The sequence below is a fragment of the Moschus berezovskii genome, chromosome 20 (assembly GCF_049115385.1).
Source record: "Moschus berezovskii isolate FMDL1 chromosome 20, NW_MosBer_1.0, whole genome shotgun sequence".
NCBI classification, from domain to species: Eukaryota; Metazoa; Chordata; class Mammalia; order Artiodactyla; family Moschidae; genus Moschus; species Moschus berezovskii.
Genome location: NC_142479.1, coordinates 62,682,967 through 62,706,136, shown reverse-complemented (window position 1 = coordinate 62,706,136; position 23,170 = coordinate 62,682,967). Strand labels below are relative to the sequence as shown.

Below are 23,170 nucleotides of genomic sequence, written 5' to 3'. Positions count from 1 at the left end.
CTTTAAGCGCCGTGCGGAGCACACATGTTGGGTAGGCGATAAGGAGCCAGCTCCCTTCCCCAGTGTAAGGGCTACCAGGCCAGCCCTGAGGACCCAGGTGGGCAGAGCAGACACCTGGCCCAGACCCCTCTGCCGCTTGCTTCCCACCCCTGCCTCTTCGCAGCCTCCCCAGGGGATACCTGGTGCAATGGTGTCAGGCCCCAGATCGGGGCTTCCCGGGCCAGCCATGCCTGGCACCCCTTGCTCCCCTGCTCCTCCCTGCTCTTCTGCCTTCTGCATCTGCTGGACAAACTCTTGAACCTGGCGGGAGCGTCTGGCTCCCAAAACGTCTGTGGGAGGGAGGAGAGGGCCGAGTGCCGTGGGGCGGGCAGAGCATATTTGCGGCAGCCGTGTAGGACCGCTTCCACCAAACCCACGGCTGCTGCCCTGCCCTGACCTGGCCATGGGGGCGTGGGCACGGCCAGGCTGGCTGCCACGGTGATCCCTGGTCAGGGTCAGGATGGCAGAGCTCTGCGTCAGAAGGTACATATCCCCCTGCCTCTCCAGCCCACCCTTGAGGACCTTGCGGGCAAGAAGGGCGGTTTGTGGGCAGTGCCACCTGCCCTGGGGCCCAGGGAGAAGGCACCCTGTCCTGCCCCTCTGGGGGCTGCCGGGGAGGCAGGGGTGGGCGGGTGGGAGGCAGCCCACAGATATCGCCCTCAACGGCCTCCAGACACTCACTTCCCCCTGCCAACGGCTGCCTCCGTGGAGTTGCTTGCAGCCTGCAGGGCACCCCACCACCCACAGCCGCAGCCCCAGAGCCACCTGGCAAATCGCAGTTCCCACCACCCAGTGTGAGGGGACCAGTGTGTGGGAGGGTGCCAGCCCCCCAACGCACCCCTTACCCACCGTGCATGCCGGGGAGGCAGCTGCTCCGAGGCAAGGACAGTTGGAGCAGCCCCGAACCAGCCCTGATGCCTCCTTGGGCTGAGTGCACCCACAGTCTCGTGGGGGAGGGTGTGCATGTTGAGGCGGTGGGCTCCGTGGGCAAATGCAGGTGGGTGCAGGACAAGGGGAAGCCAGGAGGCCTCTGAGCCGCCCACGTGGAACACAGGCTCTGGAACCAGAGTCGGGGGGAGAGCAGGGGCCACCCGGGGCTAAAGATGAGTTTAGGGGAGCAGCGGCCTCTGGGGAGAGCACCCCCAATCTGCCAGGTCCTGCCTGAGGGTAGCTCGTGCATCTGTCCTGGGGACCCTACAACCTCCCAGGTCTGTGCCCCAGTCTCCCCTTCTCTGCCTGCAGTTGTGCTTCCTGGCCTGGGATCCCCTTCCTACGGGGTTCCCCTGCCCTCCTCTCTCTGCAGCCTCGCTCTGACAGGCCACGTGGTGCGGCTGCTTCGCTGTGAGCTCCCAGCGTAAAGGCCGGCGGGCGGGCGGGGCCAGGGCGAGTGGCAGCTCTGGCTGGCTGGCTGGCTGCCCTGGCAGCGTGCCTGGCTGCTAGTTTGACTGGGTGCCAGCTGGCTGCCCGCGTGCCGGGGCCTGTTTCTCTGCCGTGTGTGTTCAGGGGGAAGGGGGGCTGAGGTGGGGCGGGGGGGCACGCGACATGGCCGGAGAGCAGGGGCTGGTGGGCAGGGTGGGCTGCCTGGGCGGGCTGCTCCGCGGTGTGGCCTCACCCTCATCCTCTCACTGCCCCCAGGATGGGCGGGGAGACAGGTGCCTGGCAAAGCCGGCTTGCTACCCACCCCCTTCCAGCCTGGGGATGGTCAGGGCTGGGCCCCTAAAGGAGTACTTAGCTTAAGAGCAAGGAGGCCAGGATGGTGGGGGGTGGTGGGGAAGGGATGTCAGTGGGGGCCAGGAGAGAGGATGGGTCCTTCCACTCCAGGCAGGGCCCCCAGCTCTCCGTGGGTGGACCCAACCCACCATCTGGGGGACAGCCACCAGAGCCGGAGCCAGGGCTTCCTGCTTCCCTGGTGGAGCAGCTGGGGTGCAGGGCAAGTACCCCAGAACGGAGGAGCTGCCCCAGAACATGTGGCCTGGACCAGAGCTTGTCTGTCCAGGGCCTCTCACCCCAACCCACCCCCAAACCCCCACCCCAGGCTCAACCAAGTGAAGGGTCCCTCCAGAGATGAGACCTTCCCTTCCGGGGCCTAGGGTCAGGGTGGGCGGCGGAACTGACCTGAGGCAAAGGGGTGAGCCAGTGTTCCGCCGGCCTGCCCTGGGTGGGTCCCAGTGGGGGTGGGGTGCAGCACAGCTGGCCCTATTGTCAGCAGGCCGGGGGAGGGGGGCCTCCCTCCCTCCTCCACCCGCACCCACCCCCACTGCCTGGTGGGACCACCCACAGGGCCATGAAAGGGGATTCTGTTCCTGGGGGCTCAGCTGGGGAAGAACCGGGCTGCTGGGTTCCCACAGCCCAGGCCACGCGTGATCTCTTGTGCCACCTGGAGGGGGAACCTCCGGAGGCAGCGGGCACATGTGCCAGCACTGGCCGGTAGCCTGGCTGGCTTCTTTGTCAATTGCTCCCACCCCGGAGGCTATTTCTCCTTCCGGGGCTGGGCTTGCCTCCAGGGGGGCAGGGGTCGCACCCAAGAGCCACTGGGCACTCCCTGCCGTTTCTCAACCCCCCTCCTGGCTTCCCTGAGCCCCTCAGCTGTCCTTCTGTCCCCCTCTGTCTCCTCTAATACTTCAGGGTTCACCAGGGCTTCTGGGAGCACGTCTGTGTGGGGGACAAAGGTCCCAGCTGGTGTCACCGTCTCGGTGTGGTGACGCTGTTGAGAGGACCCCTCTGCCTGCCCTTCTCGGAGGCAGATCCCTGCCTTGGACCTTGTCCTTCTCCCCTGGACACTGGCCGCTGCAGCCCCTTCTCCTGGCCTCAGTTTTCTTGGTGGCCAAAATGGCCTCTGAATCTGCCCTCATGGGACCACCGATGATCACCTCCCCTCCCCGCCCAGCCCAGTAAAGATGCCTCCACATGTAGGCAGCATTCCTTACCCTGCCCACCTGGTCCTGCCAGTGCCAGAGGGCAGGGCTGAGTCATTGGGGCAACTGACCACCCTGTGATATGGGGACAGTGTAGGGGAAGGGACCAAACTCCCCAGATCCAGACGTGGGGGATCAGGGCTGCCCTGCCAGACAGGCCCTCTCCTGCCAGCTTCATCGTAGCCAGAGGGAAGCCTGTCCCATCTGGACCTCTGACCCCCTCCGGAGCTTTCTCGGGTCTTTGCATGGCCAGCCCCGCACTGCTCCCTGTGACCTTGGCCCCTCACCGCTCTTTGCCTCTGCCCACTTCCCCATCAGGGTCCCAACCTCCAGGGACCCCTCTGTCCTTGCATGTCCCGCGTGGCAACTGTCCACTGCTATGCTGGGGGTCTGGGGGCCTGGGGTTTGAAGCCGGGGGTGTATGTGAGCTACATGGGGTCTAACAGGGCTGGGGAGAGGCCCAGTGTCACATCTGGGTGTGGGGCTGGCTTGCACTGTTCCTGTGGCCCCAAGCACTATGAACTATGTGTATCTTAGATACCCCAGGATGGGGTGGGGGGGCCTTAGAGCATCTACCCAGGAAGACAGGGTGCAGGAGGTGTGGTCAGGGGTAGCGTAGGGCTCTCTCCAGCTGAGCTCCCTGACAGAGGTGTTGGGTGGGGTCTTGTGAGGGTTTGGGGGGTCATGCCAGTTTGTTCCCAGCTCCAAGCTCTGAGACTCTGTCTCTCCCCCAGCTTTAGTCCTGCAGCAAACCCTGGTCCCCAACCCTCCCCAGCCAACAGGTCCTGCTCCCCTGGAGGGGCTGCTGCTAAGGCCTGCATCTCAGCTCTATATTGCTTGAACCCAGCTCCTCCCTGCACAGCACTCTCCAGGAGCCCGGGACTGTCCATGATCACCTGGCTCCTGCGCTGGCTGCCTGCTCCTTTTGTTCCAGAGGTGTCCGTGGGAGCCTGACACCTTCCCCTGGCTCTGAGCCACTCCACTCAGCCTGGGAACAGACCAGGCAGCCGGGCCCCAAACCTGGGGCGACTAGGGGTCAGTGTGTGTGCCTGGGCCAACTTTAACGGGCCAGTGGCACAGAAATCATCTTGTGCCAGCCTTAGGCCCCAGCCCCAGCCCCCAGCTGCAAGAGGCTGAGATCTGGGTACTCCCTGAAAGGCCCAGCTTCCAAGCTGCCTTCAGCCCATTAAGGGGTCTCAGCTCCTGCCAACAAAGTCCACGGTGGTTGATTTTGGGAGCTGCACTGTGATGCCCAGCCTGGACTCCCAAGGGTTCTGACCACTATGTGTAAGCCTGAAGGGGCCTATGGACAGAAACTGGAATATTTGGCAAAGAACAGGGAGGACGTGGGAAGGAGGCTGTTGCAAAGTTACCCCCTTCCGATACTAGAGCAAGGGTGGCGGCAGGTGTCCTCCCAACCTTCCTGTGCCCAGGGCAGGCATTACTAGTTGATTACAGCACTTTCCAAGCTGCGTGTGGACACAGCCTCAGAATCCTTCTTAACCCAGCTTTCAGGGTGGTCACTATTAGTAGTCTTGTGTACCATAGTGGAAATCCACTGACACCCTGAGTGAAAAGGATGTCACAGGAAGAGAGCCAGCACCCAGTTAGTGTTGGCGTGACAGAATTCAGAGGGATAGACGTATGTGGGGCTCCAGGAACAAGGGCTCTTTGCCTAGGTGTCTGTGGGGATTGTCATGGGTAGAGTAAAGATGGAACCGGTCAGGGTTGGCAGGACATTGGTCGAGGGTGGAGTGGTCTGGTGGGGGCACTATCCAGAGGGGTTTTCCCCTCTGCTGAGCCCTAGAGGGTGGGCTTGACCCACGAGATAGGCAGTTGAGATGGTTTGACTTGGGTTTTCTGGAGTGCCAGCCTGCCCTGCCCCCCCACTGTGGCTGGCTGTATAAAAGCGTGATTCTTGGCCCCATTGATTAGGGACTCAGCCAGTCACATTGTGGGGAGCTGCCCTTGGGACTTGATGTCAGACCCGGCTATCAGCCCTTGGCCACAGCTCAGGGCTCAGTGGTGGGGAGAAAATTCTAGCAACTTGAGCCTCCAGGGAGGTGGCCATGTTTTTGTCAAGCCATCATGGGGGGCGAGGGGCATCTATTGTGGAAGGCCTTGCCCTCATGGGTGTGCAGGGAGCCAGTGGAGAGCCAGGGCAGGACCCTGGTGGCACGGGGGTGATTAGAGCCCTGTGTGTCAGGCCGCTGGCAGTTTGCTAAGCCTGCAGGGTCTTCACTGAGCTCTGTGGGCCTGGGGGTGGGGGTCTCAGGGACCCTGCAGTGGGAGTCCCCCGACCCATCCCACAAGGGATTCTGGTCCACTGGTTGGCTGGTCACAGGCCAGACCCCACCCCATGCCCAGACCTGGCCAGGAGACAGTCAGCCTTCTGAGATACAAGAGCCAGTCTGCTCCTAGGAGGGTGGGCCCTGCAAGGACCACGGGGAGGTGTTATCACCTCTCCAGCCTTTGGGTCTGGCTTGGGGCAGGTGGGGCACCTTGGGCTGCTGGGAAAGTTCTACAGCAGAACTCAGGAGAGGTGAGGTACCTTGCAGATGGGGTGGGAACTGACCCCACCAGGCAAGGAGGGCGCATGTGGGGGGCCTGGGCCACCCCTCTTTCCTCTCCAGCTGAAAGACTTGCAGCAGGCCTGGGGTCCTCCCAGGCACCGTCTCTGGTGGAATGACAAGAGGAGCCTCCTACCCCATGGCACCCCTCACCTATTTCCCCTGTAAAGTCTCCCCACCCTTCCTCTCACCCTTCCATCTTCAGACCTTGCCCTCTGGGCAGCACCTACCAGGGGCGGGCTGCCTGCTGCCTCCTCTCCTCCTTAGCCCCCTTAGCACACTCCCCACCAACACCCCTGACCTTCCCGGATGTGGCCAGCAAGGGCCCCCGGGGATGCTGGCAGGGGCTGGGTGTCCCAGGAGACCAAGGACCTGGTCTGTGCTGCCCCCGCCCAGCTCGAGCCTGCCTCCACGTCATTGAACCCCATTAGGTGCTGATGGCATCACCTTGTTGACCCTGTTAGCGCTCACGTCACAGGGTGGAGTTAAGTCTCCTGGCAACTCAGAGCGTGGGACCAGAATGGGGGAAATCTCAGTGGGGTGTTGGTTGAGGCCCAGGGCTTCTCCCTAGAACTCAGCAGGGGCTTCCAGGGCTCCAAGCGCAGTGGGAGCCCAAGGACACAGCGTGGGCTCACCTGTCAACTAGGGCGATCGCAGTAGCCAACCTCGGGGGGTGTAAGAGCCTGGGAACAAGGGGGTTCTGGACCACACCACACCAAAGGAGTGCAGGGTCGAGGGTCTCTGGCCCTGGGTTCCAGGGTATCCGACCCGCATCGTTGGCTCCCAGAGTCATCTTCAGAGCCCACCACCACCACATTCTCCTCTGCAGAAGCCCCTTTGAGGACCTGAGGCATTTCCCAGGCCAGCTACAGCAGCCCTGGCTTCTGGTCACAGAACAGCTGCTCTGATTCATAAAAATCATTTTTTATTTTCTTCTTCAATTCAGAGAGTAGGGTCTTGTTGGGAAGAAGAAAGGGTCCTTTCTGTGGCTGAACTGGGAGGACTTCTCTGCTTCCTCCCTCTCCACCCCGCACCCCAGATGCCCACCCGCTCTTCACACTCCCCCTCCCTGCCCACCCCGCTCAGCTCCTGCCCTTGCCCATTCCATTTCTTCTTCCGTCTCCCCGTCCTCACTCCCCTAGTCCTAACTCCCCTTCTGGGGTCCCAGAGAGTGGGACTTTATGCAGACTGGAGATGGGGGGAGGAGCCCCCCGAGATTCCTGATCCCTGGCCACCAGCTCAGGGTCAGAAGTGGAGGGACAGGCATGGCCATCACCCTCCCACTGCCCCCCGAAGGGTGCGGCAGGAAGGAGCCCACCACTCGGACAGCTGGGCCGGAGGCCCAGACCTCCCGAGGGGTCACAGGGGGGTCTGTGCCTGGGAAACGGGTGTCTGGGAAGGAGGAATTTACAGACTTCTGTTTACCAAAACGAGGCCCCATAAAACATTTAACAGCAGCCAATTAAAGGGGGACAGCTGTGGCATTTTAACCACTCCCCCCCACTACACACACAGGCCTCTCCCCCCTGCCCTGGCCCACCCCCATCCCCGTTGGACTTGCCCAGCTTTTGTCAGGTCTTCCAGGATCTGCATTTCATCTCGGAAACATCTGCTCCAGATGTGTCTCCACTCACAAACCAAGCAAGGCGGCCAGGCTCCCCGGACTCAGCCGTGCCCTCGGCAGGAGGGGGCTGCAGAGGGATAGGCCTGGGGGGCAGCGGGCACCTCCCCTGTGTCCTCCCATGGGCCTGGGGATGTGAGCCCCTCTGTGGGGAGACACCCAGGGACTTCTCAGAGCTTTTGTAACAAGCGTGCTCGAGGGGAACCTCCGAATGGGGCTGGTACGGGAGCGTTCTGCGGGGAGCACCTCGTGAGAATGGGTGCCACAGTTTGGGTGCACCCTTTGGACTGGGGGCCTTGACCGTGGGGGCTCCCAGAGTATTTGAGGCCTGTGAATTTCCCATTCTCTCAATGCTCCTCATCCATCCCTACCTCTTAGCTGGGTTCCACAGCCCCACCCACACTGGCATGGCTCCCCCCTCCCCAACCTCAGGCCTGCCAAGGGGCTGCTCCTGGGCCCCTCATACTCACAGCAAGCGCCAGGGCTCACCCCCATGACCCCACAGAGATTGAGCCGGCCACCACCCTCCATCTCAGCAGCCTCAGCACCCAAGCAGGCCGGCCTGAGGGCCTCTGAGGACCTGGGGCCTGGAGGCCTGTCCTGTAGCTCTGAGCCTCTCCTTCTGGAAAGGTGTTGGTCTCATGTGTTCCATGGAGCATGCGGCCATGAGTTGCCACAAGGAGGTCCAGTAAAACAGCAAAGGGCTTCTGTCCTAAGAGGAATTTAGAAAACAGTAAACGAGCAGGTCACACGGAGCTAGCTCCGTGCTTCAGACTTGTCTGTAACTTTGTCGTGATGCACTAAGAGAAATGTTGGTACCCCTGCTCCCCAGGCATGGGGCTCACGGCTCCCTTGTATCAAGGCACGGCTCTGACCTGGCTCGAACACTCACCCTGGGACCCGCCACCCTCCCCTCAGGGCCCGCTGCCTCGGGACCCTGCACCATCTCCTCCTTCTCCCTGTGGCCATTGCTCCCCAGGGAGACCCTGGGATTCCTTCCTGCTCCCTTGTCACAGCCCAGGCGCCTCATAAGTCAGGTGGGAAGCCGCTCCCAGCAGCCATTCACTCTTGGAACAGCCATGGGGCCCCAAGAGAAGCTCCTCTGGGACTCATTTTCCATGGGGAAAATGTTAAGAGCATTAGCTCAAAGCAGGAATTTTGGAGCAAGACAGCATCCTGTCCACCCCAGCCCAGCCGGCTCAGCCATCCCAGCTGCAGGCCTCCACCCGCCCCCGCCCCCCCACCGCTGGGCCTGGTGGGGAAGGACCAGCTGTGAGGAGCCACATTGCAGGTGGCTGGTGGCTCTCGGCATCCAACAGACACGCCTCCCACGGCTGTGCCTGGTCTCAAGGTGCCAGTGCCTGAGGGGCCTCCTTGGCCAGATGTTCGCTCTTTCTGTCTTCATCACTTCTGGGAGGCAGGGTGTGTGTCCCAGGTGGCCAGAGCGAAGTCCAGGGTGTAGCTGGTGGTCCTCTGCTGGGCAGGGCCAGTCCAAAAAAACAGTCCAGGCCCTTCAAAGGGACAGAGAGGGGCCTGCTTGACCTGACTTGGAGGCTCCAGGGAGGGTCTGGAGCTGGGGACCAATGCGGGAAACTCTTCTGGGGAGCAATGCCACCATGGCTGGGGACCAGCTCATTTTGCAGATCTCAGAGCACTGAGGAGGTCCGGCCGGTGGAGAGCCCGGTGCCCGTGGCCTCCAGCTAGGCAGAAGCTGGCCACACCCAACCACATCAGCCCCAGGGTGTGGGTCACTGAGCCCAGAGTGGCTTGCTCACCTGGCAGCTACAGATGGTGAAAGCCAAAGTGGTGTCCAGCCCTGCCTCTCTCCTCTCGGCCTGAGCTGCGAGGGCCTCCATGTCCACTGCATGTGACCGCCACATCTCCCTCCTCCCCAGACACCTCTCCAGAGCCCCTTTTGTTGGCCTGCCTTGAAGCTCCCGCACTGCTAAGTGCTGCTGGGAGAGAAATCAAAGGCTCCCTCCTCCATCCTCCCCTCTCTCCCCAGCCCATCAGCAATTCAATTTGTGCCACACCGGAGGGATGGTATTAGTCGAGTCAGAGTTAATATGATGTATTGATGGGTTGATTTCCCACTGGCGGGCTGCATGCCGGGCTCCGCGGGGCATCACTCCTGGGCCACCCGCCGGCTTCTCACCTCCCTGGGGTCAGGGCGGGTGCAAGCCTGTGGCCCAGAGGCGCATCTACCGCAGTCTCCTTGCTTCTCTAGCTCCAGGGTACCCCAGATTTTCGGGGAGTCTGGCATCCACCTTCCTACCCATGAGCCACTTGGATCACCATGGAAACAGCAATGTTCTCTATGGGCAACATCGTTTCTATGGAACCCAAAAAGGCAAGTGTTGGCGTGGGTCTGTGAGGGATTGCATGGGGCCTGGGACACAGTGCATCCTGGAGGGGTGAAGGGCAGGGTCGGGGGCTTCTGGGGCGCCAGGTGAAGGTGGCCAGCTTGGATGAACCCTTCTCTCCAGGTCTCAGGCCACACTGTTGGGACAGGGACTGAAGGAGGGTTGGCCTGCTTCTCAGGCCCCCAGAGAATTTAAAGTGTGGGGCCCAGGACCATGGCCAAGCAGCTGGTTGCATGCTGGGGTCAGGCGAGCGTGCTGAAAACACAGCCATGCTCCATGAGCTCCCATCACCCAGGTGGAAGCATCTCAAACAAACGCGGCCCTGAACGAGTGGCACCTAGCTCCCTTACCACCTGGCTTTACCCTGTGGCACCCCCGCCCCAACCCACCCAAGCAGCTCAGGGGTCCCAGGGGCAGCTCATAGGAGAATATCATCTGGTGGGGGCTCCCCTGCCCCCAGAAGCCTATACCTCTTACCTCATCGAGCTAGACAGCACAAGGCCCAGGCCCCAACCCACACCAGGGCTTGAGGTCAGAGGTGTCAGGGGTGGGAGATTGTGGGTGGAGACAGCAGCAGGGGATAGGGGCAATGGTGTGCCCCCAGCAGACGGAGGGACTCCTACCCCACTAGCAGGAGATGTCGCTGGAGAGGGTACACTGAGGTTGGAGCTTTGCTGATAGGAGCATAGGGCTGGTGGAGTCAAGAGGGCATTACGTAGGAGGGTGTGCTCACACCACGTGCACGCGCACCGTGTGTGTGTAAAGGCCCAGCCTTCAGGGTGCAGATCCCATCAGGGAGCCCATGGGAGATGTAGCCACCTGAAGAGGAGACAGGTGTAGGGGGTGGCCTGAGACCTTGATGCCCGGTGTCCAGGATTTTTCTTGGGTGGGGTGACACTTCATCTGCGTTTTAGAAAGATCTTCCAGGGATGGTGCCCAGGAGGCTGGGGTTAGTTACCGTGTAGATGACAAGTGATCTGAACTTGAACTGGACCATGGGATCCCATGGGGGGCTGGATGGAGCACGAGGGTCAGGGGGCCCCAGATGACCCCCATTTACAGCCCAGGCTGCAGGAAGGGGTGTACCTGCAGAGGAGCAGTTCAGAGGGGTGGGGTGAGTTCAGCTTCCATGCTGAGGGGATGGGGGGAGGGGGCCGCCTTCCCAGGGGTGACTGCACACTCATGGTGGGGGTCAGTGCCAGAAGGGTGGGTTGAAAGGTTAATCTGGCTCAAGGAGAGGGTCTACCCAGGTGAAGAGGGTGAATAAGGACAGATCCAGCTCCAGGGAGCCCCAAGAGTGGGGCTCTGAGTGGGGGCAGGGGAGGGGCCCACAAAGTACCTGGCAGGCTTCAAGCAGCAGCAGCTAAGAACGAGAGAGTCCTGAAGGGTCTCAGGGAAGGAAGGGGACCCCAGAGTGGTGACCCCATAAGTCAGGTTGGGGGTGGGACCTGTGGCCAGTCCTCCTGCCCTCCCGCCACAATCCCCCTGTTTCCTCACAGCCTCCTACTCCGTGACATTGGGGTTGGGTGTCTGTGTCCTGGGAGCCCACCTGGCATCTTTGTCCAGGCGGGGCGGCTGAGGCTGTGGAAGGCCTTACTCTCGCTTGGCCCAGCCCAGGGCTGGCCAGCTTGGGTTGGGGTGGATGAGACCCTGCCTGCAGAAGGGCCAGGAGCACTCCCTGGCCCTGTGAAGGGTTCGGACAGACACTGGGTGCCCAGGAAGCCAGTCTCCTCGGGGTTGGAGCGCAGGTGCTCTGCTGCCCAGAGGAGAAGCCCACGCAGGCCGCGGTCTGAGTCCCTCCACCTCCCACATCAGCCCCGGCCTGTGCTGCTGTTTCGACAGCACTTGTCAAGAGCAGGCAGGTGGTCCCAGCCCCAGAAATCCAACCCAGAGCTAGGGACCCCCTCCAGGGTGTGGGCCGATAGCTTCCAGGAGCGCTGGCAGCCTCCTAGGCTTTCACAGTGTTGTGGCGGAGCCCCACCCAAGAACACTTTGGTTTTGGAAATTGAGCTAATTAGGTCTAGCCCAGGCTACCCTCTTCCCCCTTGCTTTAATTAGCAGGAAATTGACAAGGAATTTACACGACTCAGGACAGTTTTACAAGTTCCAAATGTTTCTTTTGTTCCCTCTCTAGGCTCCAGGCCATCCAGGCTGCCCATCCGCCACCCCAACTGGGTGTAGAGGGCGGTGGCCCCTCCAGGTCCCCAGTAACCCAGCCCCAGCTTAGGGAGCAGTGAGTGTCCGCAGGGCTGGCCAGGGACCCAGGTAGAGAGCAAGGCACCCCCGGTTAGGGGGGGCACAGGCTGGCCCTGTGCAGGGAGCTGGGGGTACTCCCCCCAACCACTCAAGCAGGATGGGCCAGAGCTGCAAAGACATTGAGAGCCCAGAGTGGACTAGGTAGGGGTGGCTGTCTGGACAATTCTCCTTGATCGCCCTAGCCCCTGGTGCAGAAGGGCTGGGGGCCTCTCAGAGTATTCAGGAGGTAGGTGGGCTGGGTCCATTCTCAGCCGCATGTCTGCCCAGGGCCTCACTTCCTCTTGGGCGGGGGTGTCTTGGCACTTACAGGGGGCTACTAAAGGCCGTCCATTTTTCTGTCCATAGTGCACTGTCCTGCTTTCAGGGGCCTGCCTCAGATAACTCTCCATGTGGCTGGGTGTCCTGAGCTGTGTAGTGGCCACATTATAGCACATGCTGTCCACTTTCAGCCATCCCCCAACTATAAGCCCCTGGAGAAAGAAATGGAAACCCACTCCAGTATTCCTGCCTGGGAAAATCCCACGGACAGAGGAGCCTGGTGGGCTACAGTCCATGGGGTCGCAAAGAGTCGGACACAACTGAGCAACTAAGCATACAACTATAAGCCTACCACTTCCTTAGCCTTTAGGGTTCTGATGGCTGTTTGTAAAGACCTGATCAGTTTGCACTCCTCCAGCACTGTGTGGGGTTGGGGGAGATGCTGCAGCCTCAGACTTCACCCCCCTGAGTCCAGTGAGGACACACTGCTGCCCGCTCCCACCCTCCCTCCACTAATCCGCAGGGTCCGGCTGGGGTGGGATCTGTGCTCTTTTTAGCGTTCATCTCCTAGGGGTAAACATAAGTCAGAACCTCTGGGACATGGGGAGTCGGTATTGAATGGGGACAGAGAGCTTCAGATTGGGACGATGAAAAATTCCGGAAGTGGACAGGGATGAAGGTTGCACACCAGCCTCTGAATGGCACACTTAAAAATGGTTAAATCGGTGATATTTATGTTAATATATTTTCTCCGGTTATAAACCTTCCCTGGAAAGTACCAGTGGGTCAGGGGCAGCCGGTGATGGTGGGGAGGCACCCGGAGCAGTGTCTTGGGGGCACTAAGCCCTCCAGCCCCTGCCTCGGGCTTCCTGTTGACCTCAGCTCTCTCGGCACACAGATAACTTCTACCTGCGCAACCTGCCCCCCCAGCCCACGCTCCTGCCTGCCAACCACAACTTCCCCAGTGTGGCCCGGGCCGCCCCCGGCCACCCCATTGGCTCCTGCAGCCGTGACCGGGGTGAGGCCAGCCACCTGCAGAAGGGCACCAAGGAGTTTGACCGCTTCCTTATGGGCAAAGAAAAAGCCGGCAAGGCAGCGGAGGGCAAGGAGCGGCCAGCGGCGGAGGAGGATGTCGGCCGGGGGCGGCACAAGCTGGTGCTGCCCGTGCCAGGCGACTCTCACTGCAAGGAGGGCAGCGTGGCCCGGGGAGCCTGCGAAGGCCGCCCCAAGCACCTGGCCTCCTGCCTTCTCAACACCAAGGTGCTCGACGGCGAGCTGGGCCGGTCCGCACTGGCCAGCTGCGCGGGGGCCGTGCTAGGGCGGCCGGGTGTGGGTGTGCCGGCCTCTGGACGCTGTGCCAAGGAGGCGGTGGGCCCCGCAGAGCCTGGGCCAGCCTTCAGCGAGTGCCTGGAGCGGAGGCAGATGCTGCACCACGCCGTGTCCTACACAGTGCCGTCCGGCCTGCCCGCGGGGCCGCCCCCTCCCCTCAGCACGGCCGCAGCCGGCCCCTTCCCCTGCCTGCAACTGCATGGGGGCACAGATGGGCTCTGCCCCTTGCAGGACAAAGTCCCCCGGGACCTGAAGGCCAGCGGGCCCACCTTCGTGCCTTCCGTGGGACACCTGGCTGACAAGAGCCGCCCCTTCCAGGCGGCCGAGGCCTGTGCTGTGGTGGGTGAGGGCAAGGACCGGCATCTGGAGGCGGCTGCCATGCCTGACCATGCTGCGCCTTACGGGGTTTCCTATGCCCACCTGAAGGCCGAGGGCAAGGGCGAGCGGCGGTCCGGGAGCTTCGAGGCAGCCCTCAACCCCCGGCTGAAGGGCCTGGAGTACCTGGACAGTGCCGGCCCCGAGGTCCCCTTCCCCGGGCTCCCCAAAGCGGGTCTGGACAAAAGCGGCTACTTTGAGTTGTCCGCCCCCTCGCAAGACTGCGCCCGGCCTAATCACCAGGACCCACTGGGCGGGAAGGTCACCCAGGCCTGCTGCACTTTAGACAAGGTGGCCAGCAAGGAGACTCCTGTGGGTGCCCCTGGGGCCCAGAAGGTGGCTCGCATCCGGCATCAGCAGCACTTGGTGGCCCCTGAGGTAGAACCGGGGGGCAGTGGGGCCGAGGCCAAGCGCAAGTCTCTGGAGCTGGCATCTCTGGGCTATGGTGGGCCGCCCCCGCCCCCGTGGAATGTCCAGTCAGGCCAGGGGGGCACCATGGCCATTGGCGAGGAGCGCAAGGCAGGTGCCTATCTGGACCCCTTTGGTGGCACCCTGCAGCAGGCTGCCCTCCTGCCGCAGGACCTGCCCGCCCCGCCCGACGAGGTCTCGGCCATGAAGAACCTGCTCAAGTACAGCAACCAAGCACTGGTCGTCGGCCAGAAGGCACCCTTCGTGGGCCTGGGGGGCCTGAAGGCCAGCTGTGCCCAGCAGGACGGGAAGTTCCCAGCCTCCAAGGGTGCAGGCCAGGCCCCGGGCGAGGTGGAAAGGCCCGACTGTGCCCGAAGCCGGGAGCATGATGCCACCCACAGTGATGGGGAGGTGCGGCAGCCGCCTGTGGGCATTGCAGTAGCCTTGGCCAGGCAGAAGGACACAGTGAGCCGGTCGGAGTCGGCCTACAGTGCCAACACAGGACGGCAGGGCCGGGCAGTCCCCGCCTTCAAAGGTATGGACCCTCCACGGAGAGGGAGGAGGGGGAGGGGGTGTCACTGACCTGCCCTAGTCCACTCACCTAGGGCTCCCAGGGCTGGATCCTGGGCTTTCACACCCATCACCTCCCCACATCTGCAGTTTTTCCCAGGGCTGAGCTGACCTGCCCTGTACCTTTCCTGTGAGGCTCACAGGGCAGGAGACCCCCTCAGCTGAACAGTCTCCTGGCTCGAAGTGGGGTTCCTGCTTGCTTTAGCTGTGGCTCCACAGCTGACCCAACCCTCGCCCTTTCTGCCATCTCCCACCTGTGCAGCTGGTGGTGGGCCCCGCTCCACCCACCCGCTGGACCTGGAGGCCGAGGAGGAGAGAGCCCGCCTGTGTGAGGACCGCCTGGGGCTCGCTGGCCGCGAACTGCTGCTGCAGTAAGAACCAGGATGCACCTTTGGGCTGGGGACTGGGCCATGCCCCTGGGGGTGCCCAGTGGTGCCATATGGGATCAAGTGGCCACAACGTCAGGTTTTGTGACTTGTCTCCAGGCACAGCTGTGCACCCACCCCCAGGCTTTGCTGGGGTTTCTGCCCACTTTGGGGGGAGTTCTGCTAACTTCCCCTCGGCTAGGGGACCAGTGCTGGTACTGACCATGACCCCATGGGGTAGGGTGGAAGAGCTGGGCTGGGGGTGGCTGGCGGCCGTGTGGATCCCTCACCCACTCCCATAATGGATAGGGACAACAAGGACCTCGTGGAGTTCGCCCGGATCCACCCATCAGGCGGCTGTCCCGGGGACCTGGCCCCCCATCTAATGATCACCGGGGGATCCTCCCTGCAGAGTGGCCAGCTGGCAGGGGACCCGGCACCCCATCCCCACCCTGCCCACCCTCCCTGGCTGCCCCGCACCCGCAGCCCCTCCTTGTGGATGGGAGGACATTCCTACGGTCAGTGCTCTGAGGGCAGGTAGGGGCATGGGGCAGGACAAGAATCCTGGTGGGGCGTGATGGTTAGTGCCGGCCCGGGGCCCTGTTTCCTGCTCTGCTCTGTCTGACTTCAGTGCCCTGTCTCCACAGGCCTTGGGCACCCTGCCCTGCACCAGAATCTGCCCCCCGGCTTCCCTGCATCTGTGCCCGGCTCCATGCCACCCGTCTTCCCCCTCTCCCAGGATGCCCCCACACAACTAGTCATCCTGCCTTCTGAGCCCACACCCCACACGGCCCCCCATGCGCTTGGTAAGGGCCTCTCAGGCCAGTCTATTTGCATGTGGTGGGGGGATCAGAAGCGGGTCTGAGGAAGGGAGCAGCCCCCTTGGGTGCTGGGGAACAGGCGGCGAGGCAGGCACCCAGCCAGGGCCCAAGAGACAGGTGTGAGGTGAGAAGCGAGGACGGGAGGAGGCCCGCTCGGGGGCTGGGATGCGGCCTGGTCATCCTGTCTCCACCAGAGCTGACCGCTCTTCTGGCCCTGCCACAGCTGATGTCATGGACCAGGCTTCGCTGTGGCCCCCCATGTACGGGGGCCGGGGCCCCGCCTCCCACATGCAGCACCCGGGCCAGCTCCCCGTCTACTCGCGGTCCCAGTTCCTGCGGCAACAGGAGCTGTATGCCCTGCAGCAGCAACAGCAGCAGCAGCAGCAGCAGCAACGGGCCACTCAGGCCCTGGAGCTGCAGCGGGCCAGCCAATTCCAGGTACCCACGCCCTGGCCATGTCCAGCCGGGACCCAGGGCACCACTGGCTCCCTCTGTCCTTCAACCTGGTCCAGTCCAGGAGTCCCCACTGCCCACTCCCCCTGCCCCTGCCCTGCGCCACAATGCCCTGAGCATTGGGGGCCCCAGCTGGGCTGAACCTCTGCCCCTCCCCAGCAGCAGAAGCCTGAGACCCACCACCTGGAGTTGGAGGAGCCCGCCCAGGAGAAGGCCTTGAAGTCCACCCACAAGCCAGTTGCCTTAACCCCCACGGCCAAGGGCACCCCCTCACCCGCCACCGCAGGCCCTGCCAAGCTGTCGCCCTGCTGCCACTCTCCTGCCCCGAAGCCCGCCCCTGCCAGCTGCCCTCCACCACCACCGCATCCTGGCGCCCCGTGCACTTTATCTGTCTGCCCCACCGGCAGCCCCGGGCTAGGCTCCAAGCTGCCCAGCGCCGAAGACAAGAGTGGGGAGGGCCAGCGGCCCAGAGCCGACCTCAACACGTTGGAACCAGGTGAGAGCGGGCGCACTGGGCTGGCCTTGGCCGGCCCCCTTCACTCAGGCCTGTCACCTGCCTGGTGGGCTGAGCTGAGTGGGGACCAGGCTACCTGGCTTGGCCCCTGCAGGGCTGTCCTCACTTTCCCAGTCCCCCTGATGGGGCCTGGGACAAGGTGGCCTGTCCCCCTGCTCTTTCCCTTCCTCCCTCTCTGTGTCCTTCTGAGGGACCCATAGGGAAAGCACTCAGGGTCCCTGCCCCTGGCAGATGGGGCAGGGTGAAGGTCAGGCCCAGTCAACCGGTGCTGGAGCCTCAAGGATGAGAAAGTGCCTGGCCTGCCGGGGATGGTGGCAGGACCACGGGGCAGCAGCCACGAAGCTGGGCAACATGGAGCTCATTCTCACTGTGGGGGCCCGAAATGCCACGGGTTGGGCCCGAGGCAAGGAACAGCAGCCTGCGGTGAAGGGGGCCCAACCCGGTCGCTGCAACCGCCCTTCCACCCGCTGCCCGCCAACTCCCCACAGCTATTTGATTCTCCCGGAATTAGGCTAAGAGTTTACAGTGGAAGCCCGTGTGGCGAACATAAAACCCGTCCCAGTTCCACAATAAGGAGGCTGAGCCAGCCGAGGTTGTTACGTGTGTGTGTGTGTGTGTGTGTTAGACTTTTTTTGCTTTCTTTTTTTTTATTGTAGTTAATGGGGCGTAATGCCTCCGACAGGCTGCCAGCTCGTTCTGGTTCAGGGAAAACCCTGATTCAAGTATCTTGTTTTCAAATCCCCCCTTTTCTGGTTAGCCACACCACACATGCCAGAGGTGGCCTCCAGGGACCCCCCAGGGATCCCCCCACCCCGCCAAGGCTGCAGCAGGAGCTGGGGATCTCACAACCGTCCTAGTCGAGGAGAGGTCCTGGGAAATTGCCCCTCCTGCCCCCGGTGCTCTTCTTCTGCCCCTTTCAACACACCGTGTCCCCATTTCTGCCTGGCACGTTTCGCAGGCAGAGGGTTGGCTGGGGACCCTCCCCACAGGTGGAGCTGGGGTGTTTGAGGCCACCCTCGTCCCCAGCTGCTCTCCTGATCGCGCTCCTCTCTTGCAGACCTGCCTCCCGGATACACTTGCCCTCCGGTGGCCAGCTCGGGCTTCTCCCTGCCCCGCAGCGTGCACTCATCTGACCTCTCGGACCCCGAAACTATGCAAACCGCCCCCCTGGGGGCCCAGCCTGAGCTGGCCAGGACGTTCCCACCCCGGGAGCTCTGCCTCCGCAGCCCCCAGAAACTGGAGGAGCCTGGGCTGCCCTCAGGGACCAGGGAGGCCACCCAGGACCTTGCCGCCACCCCCCACCCTGCCGAGCGGGGACCCCCGGGGAAGGCAGCAGACCCCAGCCCGCTGGAGGGGCTGCGAGAACTGCGGTGCGGGGCTCTCCTCGAGGGAGGGGGCCCTGAGGCCTCTGGCCAGGCTGATTCTACTCAGGGAGGAGGGGCCCAAGAGGCAAGGACCACGGAGGAGGGGCAGGAGGAGGGAGAGCTGAGGCCCTCGTTGGGGGCCGGTCCCCAGGCCGTGGAGCAGCCGGCGAGGAGCCTGGGCACCCTGGATCAGGCCGAGCCGGGCAAACAGCAAGCCCCTACAGACGCAGAGGCGGAGGAGGTGGCCGAGTTCGAGGAGGCTGAACTAGAAGAGGAGGAGGAGGAGCAGGACTGGGGTTCGACTCCTGACAACAGCCAGCTGCCCAGGGAGCTGCCCGGGCTGGACGCTCTGGTGGCAGCCACCATCAACCTGGGGGACCTGCCCGGCGTCGGCCCACTGGACCCTCTGCCCCCCGCTGTCCCTGGGCCACCCAGCACAGCTCCCCTGCCCCGTAGCTCAGGGATTCATGGAATTGCCCTGCTCAGCGAGCTGGCCGACCTGGAGATCCAGCAGCAGAGGACTGAGCCAGCCCTGCAAGGTGAGCCCCATCCCTCCAGAGCCCCGGGAGCTGGACCCTCAGGCACAGGCTCAGGGTCAACCTTCAGCCCCACTCAGTCGTCCCCACAGTGTGGCCCCGGGCCAGGAGACCAGGCAGGTGCACCCACACCTCCAGCATCACCTCCAGCCCCACCTGCAGGTTGGGCCATGGGGGTGGGGCCTCAGGGCCAGGCCTGTGCCCCCAGTGATGGTGTCAGGAAGACCTGGGATTCTCGTGATGCCCTGGAGGGCAGGGCGTGTGCTTAAGGTTGTCCCCATTTTACGCACAAGGATGCCAAGGCCCACAGGTCGGAGGGTGGGGGGCCCAGGTCACTAAACGATGATCTCACAGCCAGGAAAGGGGAGGAGAGAGCTCTCTCTGCAAGCTATCACCACCTCGGGTTCTGCAGCTTCCGAACCTGATACCTGCATGGGTTCCAGCTAAAGACACGGTGACCCTCGCCTCCCAGGCCCTGGGAGGAGGGGCCCTGGTGAGGTGAGGCCCCCTAAGCCTCACCAGGCCCCCGGAACTGACCTGCTGGGCAAGTTGCTCCTGGACTCCCTGCATCCCACCCAAGGGCCAGGGCTCTGCTTAGACCTCTCTAGCCCTTAGGTTCCCCCCAGGGACTCCACCCAGGCTCTCCCAGGTGGAACCCCAGGGGGAAAAGGGGAAGCACCCCGAGCCAGGCACTGTGCCCGGTCGATATTTATAGAAAGAACCCAACAACATCCTCAGCTGGCCTGCCCGTCTTCTCACCATACGAAGCTCTCACAGTCCACAGCCAGCCGCCAGCGCCTCTCGTGCTGCGTGGAGATAAGCGAAAGTTCTTGTTAATTTCCCCGAAGGCCTCCGTGTCACTCCTCTGCTGTCTGACCAGCGGGGCCACCGCTGTGCTGATGAGGAGAGTGAGCCAGCGAGCCCGTGCTGGTCACAACCCCTGGAAGGGTGAGGTGGGGTGGCCCTGGGCAGGGGGCTCTGCTGCCCAAGTCACCTTGTGAGAGTGGCTGGCATGAGGGTGCACTGAGCCGATGCCAGGCACCATGTGTGTGGCCACCCGACTGGTGCCTGTGAATGCCTGCTGGACCCGTGCCCATTCATTGAATGGATGCTCACGTGTAGACCACGTGTGTCCCATTGTGGGCGTTGCAGCTGCCAGTCCAGGCCAGGCCCTGCTGCCACTGCTGGGTCTCCACCCCACCCTCCCCTTCTGGAACCTGTAAGCCCCCACTCTCCCCTCTTGTTTCTCCCAAGCCCCCCACCTTCCCTTCTTAGAGCCCTCGGGTCTTCACCCTCCCCTTCTGCCGCTCCCAGGCCCGCCCCTTCCCACTGTCCCAGTTAATTGGCCAGTCTATGCAGCCTCTCAGCTCTGGAGCTGTTCCCTACAAGCTCAGTGCCTGCCTTGCCTGAAATTAATTAGGAAATCAGCTTGTTTTCGGAGCAAAAGGCAGGACTCACAGAAGGACGAGACGGGAGAACATCCCGGGAACAGGCTGCGATGCGGAGGGGAGAGGGAGGGAAAAGATCCCAGAGGGTCAGCAGGGCCTCCCGCCCCCTCGTCCTTGAGTACATCCCCCTGAAGTACATCCCAGGCTGGGGAGAGCTGCTGAAAGGCCAGTGGGGACCCCTGGCAAGTGGGAATGAGGCGGTAACCAGGTTGGGAAAGGTTAAGTGGCCCCTGGCTCTGTAGCCGGCCCCAGGCTGTTTGCTCCTACGCTGGAACCAGCTCCACTCTCACCGGTGTGGGCGTCCAGAGCCCTCACTGCCCCCACCAGTAGGACTTGGCCCAGGACCCTGGCTTATCCCCCATCTGGGCTCAAGTCCAGGGAGCTCAGTGGGCAGGCTGCCCAGCCCGCAGACCTCCATTCCAGCTGGGGCAGGGACTCAGGCCCCAGACAGAGCCCTGAGGTTGGGAGGAAGTCGAACACCTCTGGCCATTCACTTATCTGGCCGTGGATTTTTAGGCCTGCCTGCAGGGGCCCATCCCTGAGACACCCAGAATGCCTTACTCTGCACTTGGAGCGGCCACCAGGGGCCATGGTGCCCACTGCGCTTCCCACCTACCTTGGCATTTTGTGACGCCCAGGCCCCATCCCAGAGTATGATTGCCCTGTCTTTCCTGAGTGACCTGCCCAGTTTACATGATGAGCTGAGACCCCCCTTTTGATCTGCTACACTCCCTCCTCCCACCTGCTCCTGGCCCTGAGAGCCTCTACCGGCTTGGCTGGTTGGGAGGAAACCCAAGTCTTCCGTACCTGTGAAACCTCAGCCTGCCTGGAGAGCCCAGCCCCACATCCCTCCTGGACACGAGGTGTAGACCTGGAGGCTTGTGGGGTAGGACTATTGTCTGCCCCTGCAGCTCCCTGAACCGGAGAGCAAGGCAGGGTCTCGTTTGGAGCCAAGAGAAGAGCGCAGCACCCCTGCCATCTCCTTGACCCCCCCATTCCTGCCCCCCCAGAACTCACCTGCAAGACTTTGCCATCTTAGCAGGCTTAGCCTGAGGAGTACGTGAGAGACAGGGAGGAACAGGGAGGCTTCCTAGCAGTTACAGTGACCTCAAGAGACAGGGAGACCCTGTGGAACTTTTAGCTGAAATGGAATTTGCAGATATCAGTGCCCCAGCCTGAGGTGGGAGAAGAAAACCCCCGCAGCCCCTCCCCTGTCTTCCCAGGGCACCTTTGACTCAGCACCCCACCTCTGGCCGTGACCCAACACTCATCCAGAGGGTTGGACTTCCGGTGTCGACCTGTGCTTTGTCCCATTACTGAGAGTGGGTCACCCTGAAGGCTGCTCCGTCAAGGCTGTGACCGGGCACCTCCTCTGTTGTAGTTATCCAGTGGGAAGTGTCTTTGAAATGATGTGATATCTCGTTCCTTTTCAAATGTTGGATTCACTCATTAATTTATTTATATCAGTGTAACTTGTGGATATTTATTCACTTCAATCTATTGTAATGTGTCACTGTCCCCATTTAATCTGGTGATTGAATTGTCTCAGGTTTGGCCCCTTCACCTGGATCGTTCCCTGAGCACTTCCTGTGTTCCCAGCTCACACCCGAACCTTCTTGGGCAATGTCCCCAAGAAGGCTGATGCCTTTCCTCAGAGGATATTAGAAGCCAAGTTCAGGGTGTAGGTGTGCTCATTAGCACTGGGGTGTTGCTGCTCTCGGGTCTCCTTCGGGGGCAGAACTGGCTGTGTGTTCTAGACGTCATGGCTACCCACTATACATCTCCAGCCCTAGGGACACTATCTGACCCACCGGGCTCATCCTGGCCGGTCCCTCCTGAACTGTAGCTCATAAGATCTGCCCACCTGCGTGTGCCCTACCCTCCCCACCCCCCCACACAAGTCTCTGCCACCACCCCTCCCCATGGTTGTATTCAGCCCCAAGTCTTCACTCCAGGCCTGTCTCATGAATGGACACTGCCCTCCACTGGCCAGGCTCTGACCCCACACTGGGCCGTCCCTCCCCACCCACCAGGGCTGTGACACTCCACGTTTTCATGAATCCGGAAGAGAGCAAAAATGCAAGGCAGCTGCTTTTAGAAGCATAATGAGCCCCAGTGCCGTTTGGTCACTGTCCTGAGGACTTGTGCCATTCCATCTGGCCTGGCCCACGGTAGCCGAGGGTGACATCTCCCTCACCCAGAGCTGAGGCGAGGGCTAGGTGTCTGACCCAAGGACTGTCTCATCGTTCCCGGCCGCCTCACCCTTGTCCTTAGCCTGCATGTCTCAGGGAGCCGGGCAGCCTATGGGTGAGGTGGTGATAAGGGGTGGGAGCATGATGCAGGGTGGGGGCTATGCTGAGATGCAAGGTGACGTCAAGAGACTCTTTGAGGGACAGTGTGTGGCCTGCTGTCGTCACACTGACCCTCCTGTCCCCTGCAGAGGAGGAGGATGTGCTGGCCTTCAACCTGCAGCGCCTGGCCACTCTGGCCTCAGCCTGGTCCCTGGTTGAAGCCGCTAACCTGGACAGCCCCGCCTCCTCGGTCCAGCCCCCCTCTGCTGACCCCTGCAGGGCTCCCGCCCTCACCCCCCGCATGCAGATCCTGCGGCGCAAGGACACCTGGACCCCCAAGACCAAGCCTGTGAGTGGTGGGGGAGCCCTGGTCGCCCCCATTGCCCACTGCCATGACGGTGGGCGGGGCCTTGAGTGCCCAGGCCAGCCACCCGCCCGCCCCATCGTGGTCCCCTAGCTGGGCTCACAGGCCCCTGTGCCCCTTCCCACTAGGTGTGCCCACTGAAGGCTGCCATCGATCGGCTGGACACGCAGGAGGTGGAGATGCGCGTGCAGCTGGCGGAGCTGCAGAGGCGCTACAAGGAGAAGCAGCGGGAGCTGGCCCGGCTGCAGCGCAGGCACGACCATGAGTATGGCCCAGGCTGGCAGTGGGGTGGAGAGGGTGGGAGTGTGGC

General features: G+C 62.5%; 1 protein-coding gene across 2 annotated transcripts in view; it reads left to right on the top strand.

The window, feature by feature from the left end:
- Positions 1 to 23,170, top strand: part of BAHCC1 (BAH domain and coiled-coil containing 1) — a 57,264-nt gene that overhangs the window by 21,717 nt on the left and 12,377 nt on the right. Inside the window, exons 4-13 of one of the 2 annotated variants that reach the window (XM_088829252.1) lie at positions 9,373 to 9,495; positions 12,921 to 14,669; positions 14,967 to 15,075; positions 15,379 to 15,587; positions 15,717 to 15,875; positions 16,114 to 16,328; positions 16,506 to 16,839; positions 17,915 to 18,760; positions 22,646 to 22,845; positions 22,989 to 23,125. In XM_088829252.1, coding sequence (XP_088685378.1) covers positions 9,373 to 9,495; positions 12,921 to 14,669; positions 14,967 to 15,075; positions 15,379 to 15,587; positions 15,717 to 15,875; positions 16,114 to 16,328; positions 16,506 to 16,839; positions 17,915 to 18,760; positions 22,646 to 22,845; positions 22,989 to 23,125 — 4,081 coding nt within the window. Of the gene's footprint in view, positions 1 to 9,372; positions 9,496 to 12,920; positions 14,670 to 14,966; positions 15,076 to 15,378; positions 15,588 to 15,716; positions 15,876 to 16,113; positions 16,329 to 16,502; positions 16,840 to 17,914; positions 18,761 to 22,645; positions 22,846 to 22,988; positions 23,126 to 23,170 lie in introns of both variants that reach the window. The other variant, XM_055408350.2, reaches the window with a different exon arrangement.